General features: G+C 37.9%; 1 protein-coding gene across 2 annotated transcripts in view; it reads right to left on the bottom strand.

The window, feature by feature from the left end:
* Positions 1-3,807: 3,807 nt before the first annotated feature.
* Positions 3,808-13,881, bottom strand: part of KDM7A (lysine demethylase 7A) — a 70,494-nt gene continuing 60,420 nt past the window's right edge. Inside the window, exons 16-20 of one of the 2 annotated variants that reach the window (XM_062011048.1) lie at positions 13,597-13,745; positions 13,252-13,460; positions 11,005-11,090; positions 9,642-9,918; positions 3,808-8,813 (exon numbers count right to left, since the gene is read on the bottom strand). In XM_062011048.1, coding sequence (XP_061867032.1) covers positions 8,719-8,813; positions 9,642-9,918; positions 11,005-11,090; positions 13,252-13,460; positions 13,597-13,745 — 816 coding nt within the window. In that variant the 3' untranslated portion in view covers positions 3,808-8,718. The remainder of the gene's footprint in view (positions 8,814-9,641; positions 9,919-11,004; positions 11,091-13,251; positions 13,461-13,596; positions 13,746-13,881) is intronic. The other variant, XM_062011057.1, reaches the window with a different exon arrangement.

Here is a 13,881-nt window from a genome sequence, read left to right as displayed (position 1 = left end):
CCTTCTTTAACTGAAATCCTCTTAATATTGAAGAAAATGGATCAAGAGAAGCGGCGCGTGAAATAAGTTCACATAGCCACAGAAGAGGTATGTTAGACAATGTTTTTGCATTTTCCCAAAGCATCTCACAATTACCTCTTCTCAGAGCTGCTGCAAAAGCCTGGAGAGAGAGATCATTCAGATGCCATGTCCCATTTAATGCTTGGCCTCCCTCCTAAGACTGTGGCAATTCAGCATCACTTGTGGTGCTTAGTTTTATGATGGACACAGCTGTTCTGCAGCTTTTGGAACATGATCAACTCATTTTGCAGCAGTGAGCTGCACAGCTCACAGACTTTTCTTCTCCCCCCTCCCAGTGGACCTGGGCTGAATATGGATGGACTTAAAAGTAAAAGGGTTCCTCTCACTGCCATCCTCTATCTGAGCCATGCAGTTCTGACACCGCTTTTAAGACAGCTGGCCTGGTAAATACACTCTTTGAATGCTCTCCTTCAATAGGTCTAAGTCGGTGGGAACACAGAGGTTAACTGGCTCTTGAGGTGTAGCACTTTAACCACATGGGAACAGCTCTGTTCAGTACCAATCGTCACATGACAGAATTCAATTTCTACTGAGTGCTAGTTGAGCACAGGAAAACCCTTACTGGCTCAGACCTCTGCAACTAGGAATCAACAACTTAAGAATGAAGCACACGATTTAGGATCTCTTTCAAATCAATACTAGACTGAAAAAGCTGCCTAGTTAAACCACGTTTCCACAGCCCACATTCTATTTCAGGAGATCAGAGAAGCAGTTTCTAGAGTTTTGTTGGCTTTTAATTTTAGGGGAACAAAAAGCCAACTTATGTCTTTATGACTTACCACCAAGATGCATGATTTATGGGTAAATATTTCTTCCAGTTAAATATCCTGTTCTCCAAGTATGGGTGAGAACTTTACTCACACTCATTGCAGCAAATAAAACAATTCTCATGAGAAATAACTTCTGGGGCAAAGCATCACAAACAAGCAGACTCTTTGTATACTGTTCTTTTAGTTGACTTATATGTTCCAAAGTAGATTATTTTTTCCAAGACCAAAGCAAATACAGCAGGAGCAGTACAGATAAATAGATCTATTAAGCCAAACACAATTCTTCAAAAATTTGCAGTGCTTATTTTAAAGACTGAATATAATCGGCTTCAGAGAAATCAGACCTTAGTCTAGACAAAGCAAACTGTCCTATTAGCCAGCTGTTAGGTGGAATACTATGAGCTCTGGCAATGACAGACTTTATTCACTGTCTTCATCACCAGCTATTTCTTCTCTAGGTAAAGACTTCAGTCACTGACCTCTGTAGGAACAAAGGTATTTGAAATTCCTGGTTGTATCAGAACAAGTAACAATAACATTCTGTTTTTACAGATTCAGTCCTCATTAACTTTTGGCTTGAGACAGTTGACATTACTTACCAGCAGTAAAAGTGTAATTTCAAGGACTCCCAGGAGAAATACCTCTATGCAAAGAAAAAATTAAAAAGTTTCTATAGAAACCAACACTTAGCATGACTGACATCACCATATTCATTTTACTACTCAGGTTTCCATCAGCAACCCAAAGTTATATTTAAACAAAACAAAACAAGAAAAGGTTTGGTTGAATGTGTTAACTAATGAGCCGCCACAGCCACAACAGCTTCAAAACTTAAGCAGGTCATGACAAACCCTCTAGAGAAAGAGTTAACTTCACTAAATGTACACAAACCCAAGTTTGTAGGCACTTCACAAGGGGGTACTCTCTCTCAAACATAGTCAAATACTGGTGATTAAAAGAATAAAAAAGAAAACCAAAACCAACAGACCTCACTCTTTGGATATCAAGTATGTTGCCCATTCCCTGACTTTAGAGACCCAATCTTTTGCCATATTTGGTAGTCCTGTCCATTAGCAAAGAACAATCCAGGTAAGCACTTCCCCATCCTCCCCAAACAGAAAAGTGGAAAACCAGAACCTCTGACTTTTAATGGCAAGACAACTGCAGGTGTTGCAGGCTATCCAGTAGCATTTAAAGCAGCACTTTGAGATATTTCACATATTTTCCAGTGTATTATCCTACATATTATCCAACAAACACAGAGAAAAGCTCTGCAGTGTAGCTGGCAAATCACAGAATCAGAGAATGGTGGGGGTTGGAAGGGACCTTTAGAGATCATCCAGTCCAACTCCCCTGCAGAAGCGGGTCCACCTAAATCAGGTCACACAGGAATACAAAAGGACAAATAGTAAAAGTGCTTAAACAGGTTTTTATGTGGTTATGAAACTTGTATTTGTGGCCCACTGAGGTGCTGTCTTAAGTCTATCACCTAAAAGATCAAAACATTACTATGAGCAGTGAGTTCAGTGCGCCAATTCCAGAGGAGTCAGTCTGATGGAAATGTGTAGGTTGTAATGTTCTTCAATCACAGCGGTCAAGACTTCCAAAATACGTGGTTGCTCTGATAGGCAAACGGCTCATTTGGATCTTTGGCAAATCTTTGGCTAACCAAATTTAAAATCAGTTTAAACACATTAATTGAAAAGATGTAATGGCACGTCAAAATACAGCAGGAAGCGACTTCTGGACATACAAATATTTCATCTTCATCTCCTTCATCATTCATCCACGATTTTTCCAAATGACTTCTTACTCCATTCAATGAAATTTGGTTTTGAAACAGTACAGAAGTTTCTGCCCCCAAAATCTACAACACTACCACGTTTTAAAATTTGGGGCACAGAACATACTAGTTTGCTGGGGGTTTTAATTATTTCAATCTTAAGCAGAACATAGTTTCATAAGGTCAGCATTCTTGTTCTTTGTCTGTAAAACACCTGGCGTATTGAAGTCCTGGTCCATAAGCAGTCTAGTCATTACAAATAAACCATAAATTTGCTGTGAACCAAAAACCAGGCTAAGAAAGTAAACTTGAGCAGCTGCAAATCAAACAGCTTTTGTCACCTGGTTCTTCCAATGCCATTGCTGCATAGTTTATCTAAGGTTCTCATTACACAACCATCACTGGAATCCCAATCACAGCACTGAAGCAGCACAGAGCACTATTTGTAGAAGAAAATGCATGACATGAAGCTGACAACGTGTCAGAGTGCAACACACTAATGCTTCCATTACCCTCACACAGGGTACCCAGATGTACTGTACTGTCATATGGGATCAAAATGGGCAACACTGACAACTGTAAACCAGAAGATGCATGTGGTAGGAGAAACCAGCAGATAAGCGATCCAGGATAAACGCAACTATGACAAAGCACATGGAAGGGTGAAAGAGAAATCTCTTCTTCCAGAAACTATACACACTTAAACGAAAAAAACTATATAAAATCAATAGATGAGTCAGTCAGCAGTAGCATGAGACAAACTCGAATAAAATGCAAGAGCAAGAACATGAAAATACCATTTGACACTCTGCTTACAGTTCCGGATCTGCTCATAATGGATCACAGAACACTTCCACCTCCCTTTTATACTAGGATTCAGAAAGAACATACACATATCACAAAATGCATTTAGTTGCCATACAATACACTTGGATTGAAATGAGATTCGAGTGAGATTTGCACTTGGAAAAAATAATAGGAAAACCCAGTACGAGAATATTGCCTCTCTCATTTATCCAGAAAATTTCTTCTTTAAAACACGACAAGTCAAGGGCACAGAGATTGGATCTAGAAAAGCATTTTCTCCTCAAGATATTCTGTACAGTTTTCTGTATTTACACTGAAGTAAATGAGCAGAAGTTTGAAGAAATTAAACGCTTTAGAGTGCTAAAATCAAAACATAAGCAATACCATTTTTTAATTTCAGTATTTTGAAGTACAGAAAGTGGAAACTATGAATATCAAATACATATTTAAACAAAGCCACTTGTCCTCCCCTAGAATAATCAATGTGAACTACTTATAGAAACTTACAAATTTAAAGTAAAATCAAAACAAAATAAATACTGTACATACACTTTCCCTGCCTGCAGGCAAAAGAGGATGGGAAATACTGTTATGAATTGAAAAAAAAAATGCTCTTAAAGCTGCAGCATCCCATTTCCCAGCCAAATACTTAACACAGTAGTGCGTTTCTGTAAAAAGGAAGACACACATACACCGACCTCTACTGAGCAGACAAGCTAATATCTTCAGAGACATTAGAAGGAAAGACAGAAATTAGACTATGAGAGTAGAAAAAGGAGAGGAAAGGACAAACGGGCCAGCAAAACATTACTACAAAACTAGTAAATATAGCCAAGAATTAGCCCCCTTTCTTTTTTTTTTTCAAATTCCATGTTTTTTCTTAAAAAAAAAGTTTCACCAAAGCATTGGCAGCAATAGACATTTCCCAGCAGAAGTGACAATACATAGCAATATAATCTCTTAAAGTGATCCCTTTCGTTCCCTTCCCACAGCATGAAACTCTTATGGCTTAATTTATATTAAAAGTAGAAAAAGTCTTTTTTTTTTTTTTCCCAAACAGAAATGCAGCCTATGAAGAACATGCATTTCCATATCAGTGCTACTCATGTTTCCCATCCACTGCACAATTTATCCATCATATGCTCCCACAAAGACGGTTAATAGGGTGGTTGCCGTTGGTGGGGTTTTTGTTTTTATTGGAAAAATGGATGTTGCAGCTTTTAATCTTGTTTAACCACAAATAGTAAGGCCCTTGGTTCCATTTATAGTTCTTCTGTGAAAGAGTAGCTCTGGGTTCACTCAAACCCAGAGCTACAAACAGCTTTTAATGGTCTGGAAGTATTATGTGAATGAAATTCTGGAAAGACATTAGATTTGGGGGTCATGGTGGGGGTGTGAAGGAATAAGTGAGCATGTGGAGCCTAAATGGGGCACTAGGCTCTAGCCTTATCGTAACAAGTCGTTTTAGCTTCAGTTCTGCTTAGTCTCCACAATTACCAAAAAGGGATTAGCACGATTCACATCAGCTCTGACTCCAGAACCCTGCAAAAATCTGCAACGTTTGCAACTTCGTGGCCTTGTGAATGAAAGTAGCTTATGCCATACAGCAAAGCCTAGGGAAAGCTGAAGCTTCTAAAAATGTGATCATGACACTGTGCTCTCTTATATTGCTCCTAAAAGTAACACAAACACTTCAATCACCAAAAAAACTAAAACCCCCCAAATCTCCCATGTGATCAGAAAGCAACAATTTTAACTCTCAACATCTAACCCTTTCAAAATTGTCTTTAAGAATGGATTCATGTAGAGTATTATAGGTTGCATAGGTAATCTACCTCAGAGGTCAACAAAGGCTACCTTGTAGCCAGAGTTTATTAGCAAGTATAGTAGGAGAAGAAAAGGGAAAGTTGCTGGAAGAGTCTTTGATATAGTTTCTAGGTGGTCTTTCCATTTTCATAGTTTGTTTCTTTTTTTCTTTCTTTCTTTCTCAATTGCAGGAACGTGAGAACTCAGAGAAGTGGGAAAACCTCTACAATATTTCATTCCTATTGTTCTGTCTACAAAAACAAATTTATGCCAAATCCAAGTTCTCTGACTTTTTAAAAAAGATTATCCTTGAAAAGTTACCAGGCTTAATTCTCTTTGTTGTCCAAGTCAGTGTTCCCTACTCCCTCCCTCTTCCACCCCAAGTGAGACAGCAAGGAAAAAATAGGGGTTTTTCTCTTCACTACAACACAAGGTTCAGTCTATCTACAGAAAGATTGGTGCAGCAGTGTTTTCTTCTAGAACACAATAAAAATATCCCTACACACAAGTACACAAAGCAAGTGAGGTTACCACATCCTCTTCATGAGCTACCAGGAGACTTTTTTATCCCCCTTTTTTCTTTTTCTTTTTTTTCCCCTATTTTTTAATACTGTTTATCATGGCAATTTCTTTTAAATTACTTGTTCTGAGGTGAAACATCAGAATTAACTTCTGCTGGAAGCATGGATATCTGAAGAAAATGGGAATGAACCTCTGCCTGTTGACAGCCTGTGAAGAGACTACTACATAAATTCATGACAGTGGAGAGCCACTTTGGAAAAAAAAAAAAGGTAGAGAGTAAAGAAAGAATAAAACCAAGAAGAAATAATATATATGGGTCCAGCCACATCTGTGTTCCAATAGTAAGATACAGATAAATAACATGGATGGTCAGGAAAGAGACTTTGTATAAGCCAATCACATGTACAAGGGAAGCATACTCCATATTTAAAAATTCCTTACTCCAGATTCTATCCCGGCATACTTCTATTTCAGGTAAGTGTCCTCAAAAATCTACTTTTAAGGAGACAAAGCTCATTCTATATTCTGCTCTGAATCTGACTGCTGCCTGAACTTTCTATTCTTAACAATTATATATACAGCCAGCAAGAAGCAAAGAGTTTGGTTAAATATGCTAAAGCTAAAACAGTTTCTGAAGCCTGGCAGGCATTAATCCATTTGCTCAAGCTTCAGCACGGAGTACTTATATGGGTATACAATTTTAACTAATATTGACAACATAGTTTATTTCTTTAACTTACTTTGGTGAGAACATATTAGGAGACAGTCAAAATATTCTCTTTTAACTATTTCCATCTGGAAAACATAGCACCTGAGAACAGCAAGTATTTATAGTCACTTTCAGCACCTGTAGAGTACCTCTTAGCTTATCTTCTGCTCTTTAGAAATCCTTTGTTACCTCCCTTTCCAATAGTCTAAACAAAGTTGCTATCTTGCTTTAAATTAAAAAGAAAAACAAACCAAAAACTGAGCACATGCCTTTGTGAAACCACATTTAGCAAACAAAAAAGGTTTAAAAAATTCACCCATATGCACATACACAAAACTATAAAATCATGTCAATATAAAGCAGGGCTTCAAAAAAAACCACTAAGTTATAATTTTTAAGCTCCAGAGGAAGTAAAGCCATGAACGTTACCCGACTTATTTGCATTTGCATTATGTTTTGATGTTTCTCAATTTGAAAACAGGATAACATAGTGCTAAGTAGTTTTGACCCTGCGATAATCCAAAACATCTAACAACAGAACTCCTTTCATAAATTTGCTAAGGAATCCATAACTGAGTGTAGACAAAAAGAACTCTGCTCAAATATTCTGGAAAGTCTAACTGAACTTGTTTTTAAACTAAAAGAGAAAACAATTCCAGTATAGAATATGGAGGAAGGAAAAACTAGTATGGAAAGTTAAACCAATTCAATAACTCAGATAGCTATGCCTGACTATTTTAACTCTTTAACAACCAAAAAAATACCCCAGACAACCAACAATATCGCTGTCACTAGCACAGTAATGTTTACATTTTGGCTGGACCCTGCAAAATGCCCTTTTTCCAGAATCAAGTAAAAGTATTCCCCCTTCCGCCTTCATCCCCGTCCCCCAAAAGTTAAATATTTCATTTTATATTACAGAAAAATACAAATTTTAAATCAAAATTATTTACAGTAATTCAGAATCAGCATTTGCTGTCAGCTCTGTATGAAGCCCGACACAAATGGTTATTCTGATACCAGTAATCTACCTAATGCTTATATATGCACCAGTTAAGACTTTTAATTGGCTGTCTCATCTGGCTTTCAAAGCAACACCCATTCTCCTGCCCTCCTGACTCTTCAGCAAATGTGTTTAAAGCACAATAATAATATTTTAATGCTTCTTCCATGCTACATTAAGTAATATGCCAAATCTTAAGACTGCAACGCTATTTCGGCGTAATCGTTCTGAAGAAACATTTCTCCTAACTGATGCCCTCGTACCTCCAAAAAGATTTATTAGGTTTCCCTCCCTTGTACCAACTCTTAAATAACCTGTAGAACTACAATTTCAGGGAGCCTTTTTAGAGAAGAAAATCATCGCAGATCGATCACCAGGAAGAAAAGTATGCACTCCAATTTGGAGGAAATGGGTGCAGTTTTAAACAAGTTAGCTACTGGACTGACAGAAGAAGATTCTTCTGTCTTTAGGAGTCTCTTCTAGTCGATCAAATAAATAAATCTGTATTATAGAGGACAGGTCAAAAATAATCAAGCTGGCAGAGAATATGCAACTTGCAAGTCAAGAGAAGCCCAGCCAAAAGCTTACAAAAAGCAAGAAAAAAAAAATAAGATTCCATATACCTTAATTTAAAAAATAATTAATAACACATCTCATCCCTATTTAAGACTATAACCTGAATATCAAATTTAGGAGTCCAGACTAATCACAATTAATGTGGCTCTCCACTGCACCAAAAACATACATCATCAAAACAATTTCACATTCTTAAATCTAAGTTAATAACCCCCCACAAAAAAAGAGTCTTCCAAATAAATAGGTTTTTTTAAAATGAATTTCAAAGTTGTCAAAATCTATCAGAAATAAATTATTGATAAACCACCTTCATCATCATCTTCCCCTCATTAATTAGGTCAGAAACTACCAGCAACAAATGATATTCAAAGCCCTGATGAGACACTATTTCTCACAGTCCTTGTGTCTCTCTGAAGGTTTCCCCGTTCCCGTATGGTTATTGCTGAGCAGGTGTGGCACAGTGAAAATGCAGCATTGGGTTGGGTTTGTTTTTGTTTTGTTTTTTTTTTCTTTTTCTTTATCATTTTTTGTTCATCAGGCAGTGTTTTATATGGTACATGCAAGTCTGCTTCAAGCAGAGGAATAACAGCAGCTCCAGGCTCTGTTGACCTCAATACTGGTCTACGTAGGAAAGACAGCAGTAGTAGAAGTAGCAGCTACGTTAAACAAAGAAGCGCGCGTGGCCGTTGCGGTTCAGCTTCAAGATCTTCCCAAGGCGCTGTTTAGCAGTTGCCATTCCTTTCTTTGGACGTTTGCCTGAGAAATGAAAGCAAGCACACTTCAGTGGGAAGTTCAGAACTAATTTCTATCGCCCTAGAACAAAGGCGAAACCCAGCTATCGGGCTGAAGCAGGCAAAACTGTCACCTGAGGTAGGTTAAAAAAAGGAAAAAGGCTCTTCAATTGTCTCGTTTGGGAGCAAACAAACAGGGAATCAGAGCTGTATAGAAACAGTACTCATTCTTCTTTAAACTCTGGTTAGCATCATCATAAATAAAGTGACCTCTAAAGTTCCCTTCCAACCCTACCATTCCATGATTCTATGACTACATTATTTACAAATGATTCCAGTCCAGGGAAGGACAGTGGGTGGGGTAGAGGGAGAAGCTAAACTGAGCTTCCTGCTTTTTGCTCAAGCAAGTTTTCTAGAGTGAATTCTAGAAAATAAAACTAGAAACTAAAAAGTAAATAAGTAGGATCATCAGACTATTTTTAGAAGCGTCACAGCTTTGAAACCTTCAGTTTGATAAACAAATCTGGTTCAGGCCAGTGCTTCAGAGCACAGTTGTGGTTCTGCTCCCTGTAATAAATGCCTAACAGATTCGCCTCCAGAGGTGCAACAGCAACCATGAAAGCTGCATCTGGCCACCCACCCATACAGTCAGATCTCTCCCAGTTCTCCCTCCACACATTCTGTTGCCAATTCTTCAGTGTCCACCAGATGCCCATTTTTTCCTTTTTTCCTCAAGGTTTAAGTCCTTTTTTTTTTCCTATTTCTGCATCTAACAGCTCTTTTGATGTTCACAAGCTCCCCTTCCTAGTGTCCCCTCCACGACCTCTGGCAAGAGGACAGAGATAACCATTACCTTTTGTCGCCTGGTTGCTGATAGGGGGTGGATTTGATGCTGGCCTCTTTGTTGGATGAAGTGGTACAGACAAGGACGTTTCACCATACGGCCTGTCAGGGCTAAGGCTGCCATCACTCAGCTGACATTCTCCTTGAATTAGATTGGAGTCTCGTGTATACTTGCCATGCTGAAAACTCAAGCTGTTGCTGTGGACTATACTTCTGTTTTCCTGAACTTTATGATTGGCTTCTGATGCACTCTCTTTCTTGATATACTTTTGAGTTTTATTTGTATCCTAGTATGGAAATAAGGAGAAGAAGAAAAGTGGAAGATAATACTTTCTGGCTACAAGTTCATTCCATTTTTTCTAATTATAATACTGTATCTTTGAAAAAGATATTTCAGTTCCACCAGTGGCTGACTACTTCTGATTTCAACATTTCTTTCAGTATAGATACCTCTTAAAAATAAGATACAATATAGTATCTCTGTGCAATCTTTTCCATACACACTTAAGGCAATGCTAGGAGTTAATTACACATACTAGTGTACTCTACTGTTTTTTTCTTTTTAGTTTGCAGTAATCAAAACAAGTGCAATTGCTCTTGATTAAACTGGCCACTACAGAAAGTCATGCCACAGCCACCGACTGACCATTGACTGACTACATAAACAAAACAACTTGTTTTCAATATTCAGATAACGAGAGAACAAGTGCCAAGTTGGCAATTACAAACTCTAAGGAGCATCATGTGGTTAGATATTCTTACAAGAAACCTAGCAAACATATAGTTAAAATACAGCTTTTAAACAGCAGTTACTTGGCAACTTACATTGTTCTACTTAATTAATTGTTCTAATATGTAATACACACAAGTCCAGAAATACTAAAGTTCACAGTGTAAGAGACACAAAACCTTTCTTTTACACATTCCTTGCCAGAATCCTACTTGCTGACTGCTGAAAGGTTGAATCAGTCTGGCAGTACCAATTTCCTAAGCAAGTATCTTTACTATAAATACTATCAACAGATTCCCTTGTTGTGATGCTTTGGTTGGGAATAACAATGAATAAACAATACAGTGCTTCCCAGTCAGACTGAGTTGTAAACTCACAATTTTTTTTGTAAAGTTGTTTTTCCTTTTTAAGATACTGCCCTGAGCATCTAACACTAGCATCTTAATGAGAGAAGAGAGTTTGAGAGGAAAACAAACAAACAATGAACAAAAAACACAACAAACGTATAACTCGGCTATCAGAAGTATCTATTATCAGACAGGCAGTATGGAATGGCCTGTACACCATGCTTTCTGTACTTACAACTTCATGATCTCTTTTTCCCTGTAAAAATGTGTTGAAAATATTTGAAGCCCTGCTTTACCTGAGGGGTAATCCTCGAAGCTTCATTCAGGTGTCTAGCCCATGCCGAAGTTCCCAAGTCTCCTTCCTCCTCCTTCACGGACCTACCTAAAGAGAAGTTCAACAAGCTTAAATTTTACTGTCAATAATTAGGAATACAAAGTTAATTATACGTTTGAATGGCTTTAAAATTAAAACGAGAAAGAGAGGAAAATACAATGGAAAATATTTCCTAGAGAAGTTGTCAGAGATGCTTTGTTCTACATACTAAATTGAGAAAACAATCTCGCAACATAAATATACCTAATTAAAGACCCATATACCACAGTAAGAAGGTCAGACAAATATCATTCAAATTTGGAAGAAATGACATTGAACACAGTTTATTCTCTTTGTTACACTACAGTTTTCTACTACGGCTTTGTATCGTGAGGAGTTCATACCGAGATGGACACATAATTTTCAAGTATTATTAGGTGACTTGTTTCTAAACACTGATGTGTTACTCAGGTACAACATTTCATAGAACCATAGAACGGTAGGGGTTGGAAGGGACCTTTAGAGATCATCTAGTCCAACTCCTCAAGGATATGGAAAATCAATGCTGACAGGTCTGTAGAAGAAATGTCCACATTGAAATATATTTGAAATACAGTTAACTTGTAAAATTAAGAGTATTCCGAGACATCAAAACAATTCAAATCTGGAGAGACTGAAAAGTTTTGCAAAACATTCTAGCTAAGATGCACAGTTTCATGTACTGTATCAGGATGGAATGTAATTTTTTTCCTAACAGTCCAGTGCTGTATTTCAGCTTTGTTGCTAAAACAGCGTTGATCTCATTGGATGTTGCTGAACAGTGCTTGCAAAGCATCACAGCTTTCTCATTTCCCACTCTGCCTGCAGTAAGCAGGCTATGGGTAGGCAAGAGATTGGGAGGGGACATAGCCAGAACAGATTAATTGGTCAGAGGCATACTCCAATACCATGTAACATCATGCTTGGCAACAAAAACTGGGGGAGAGGCTGAGAGGAAAAGTGGCTTTCCAAGGTGGCTATTGCTGAGAGACAGCCTCTGTGGCAGTCTGCCTGCAGACAGTGATGAGTAATTAGCTTTGCACCACTTGCTTCTTTTCCTCTTTCCTTCACTTTCAGAACTGTCTTTATGCCAACCCATGAATCTTCTCACTTTTGCTCTTTCTATTCCCTCCTTCTGTCTTCAGGGCTGGGAGAGAGAACAAGTGACTGGGGCTGTTTAGCTACCGGCCTGCATCAATCCACTACAACTCAGAAACCTGGATATTAAGGTTTTTAAAAAACTCAGAAAAGATGGAAAGACACTGTAAGTGTCTGTGTGGTTTGATGGTTACAGTTTTCTGCTGCTGGTGGTAGGTTTAATTATTTATTTTGTGTGGTTTATGGACACACAGTTTCAGTTACCAGAACACAGTCCATGATATCATATTAGTCTTTCCTGTTATACACATAAACAAAAATCTACATATTTTTAGTTGCCTGAATTAGCACCCTCTTTGTTGTCTGGGTTCCATTTGCTTCACATCAGCAAAGCTATAATCCTCTTCCATTTCCTTCACAAGCAAGGAATTACCAAACGTAATGTCTTTCTTTCTCCCTGTTCCAAGGAGTGATTGTGATTCCTTTAAGGAGATTAGTGTTAATGTTCTGCTGTCTGTCATTCCCAAAATGAATTGAACAGATGTGTGTTCTCCACAGTCATCAAAAGGCCACTGACAAAAAAAAGTTACCTCTGAATTCTCCTCCTCAGATTAGAATCTCCTTTAACACACTGCATTTACAGCAGAATTTCAGGAGTAACGCCAAATATGCCTTCCAAAGATACATGAAAAATCACCAGGCAGATTCCTAGGGATATCTAAGTAACACACATGCCATGAAAGCTGCAATCACGAAGGCCCTATCAATCTTTGCTAAAGATTACACTTTCAATGAGGAGACTAAATCTTCAACCTAGCCATAACTTTCCCACTCTTGTAAGGATACCACAAAACTTTCAGATGGCAATATTTATAAGATGTTTTCTGATGACCTCTCAAGCTAAGTTTGCCCCAATTTTCAGAATTAACACTTACTTTCTACAGAAAAACAAAAGAAAACCAAAGAACACACGTTTTTAAATGTCCTTCTGATTTACTTCAAAACTTGACTACAAATCTAAAAATCTGAGTGCTTATTCTGAGCAGTCTGTCCAAAAGCAGAGTGCAGCAGTGTCATTAGTTCAGATACCTACCACATTCTATCGTTTTGTGGCTCTGAGATGGCTGCTTGTCTTTATGCCGACTCCTGGGGTAGCTTCTGTGTTCCTGAAGAGAGGTTCTTTTATCTGTGCAGTCTGTGCTTTGAGTATGAACTGGTAAACATGTAGTATAGTGCAATCCTGCCATAGAAAGCATGCCCTGAATAGCTTCTTCTTCTGTACTTGTCGAGGTAGGACATTCCCTAGAATAAAGGAGTATTAAGCAGTTCAAAACAGAACCCGAAATTTATTTTGATTTTTACATGGGTATAAAGCAGAATCATAAATATGTGCAAAAAGGTGTAACAGTTTGCAAACAAATGCCAACAATGTGCTTACTTTTTAATGGGAGTTTCATTTCTGGATGGCTTCTGGGTATTTTGACAAAGGTCTCTTGTGACCTTAGACTCGTCTTTAAAATTTGATGTTACTTCCTGTTTCTCTTCATCACCTGAGCTTTCTGACTCCCCTGAGGAGGAATCCTTCTGCTGAAATAAGAGGAAATCATCATGCCTCCTAAATAGAGATACTACCTTAACTTAAGCTAAGTAAAAATCTGAAAAACCTCCAGGTTCAACTTTTAAAAATATATATTATTCAGAATGCAGTTAATTTGAATACAGC

Source organism: Colius striatus, chromosome 1, assembly GCF_028858725.1.
Source record: "Colius striatus isolate bColStr4 chromosome 1, bColStr4.1.hap1, whole genome shotgun sequence".
Lineage (NCBI taxonomy): Eukaryota > Metazoa > Chordata > Aves > Coliiformes > Coliidae > Colius > Colius striatus.
This window is presented reverse-complemented; position numbering and strand designations above follow the sequence as displayed.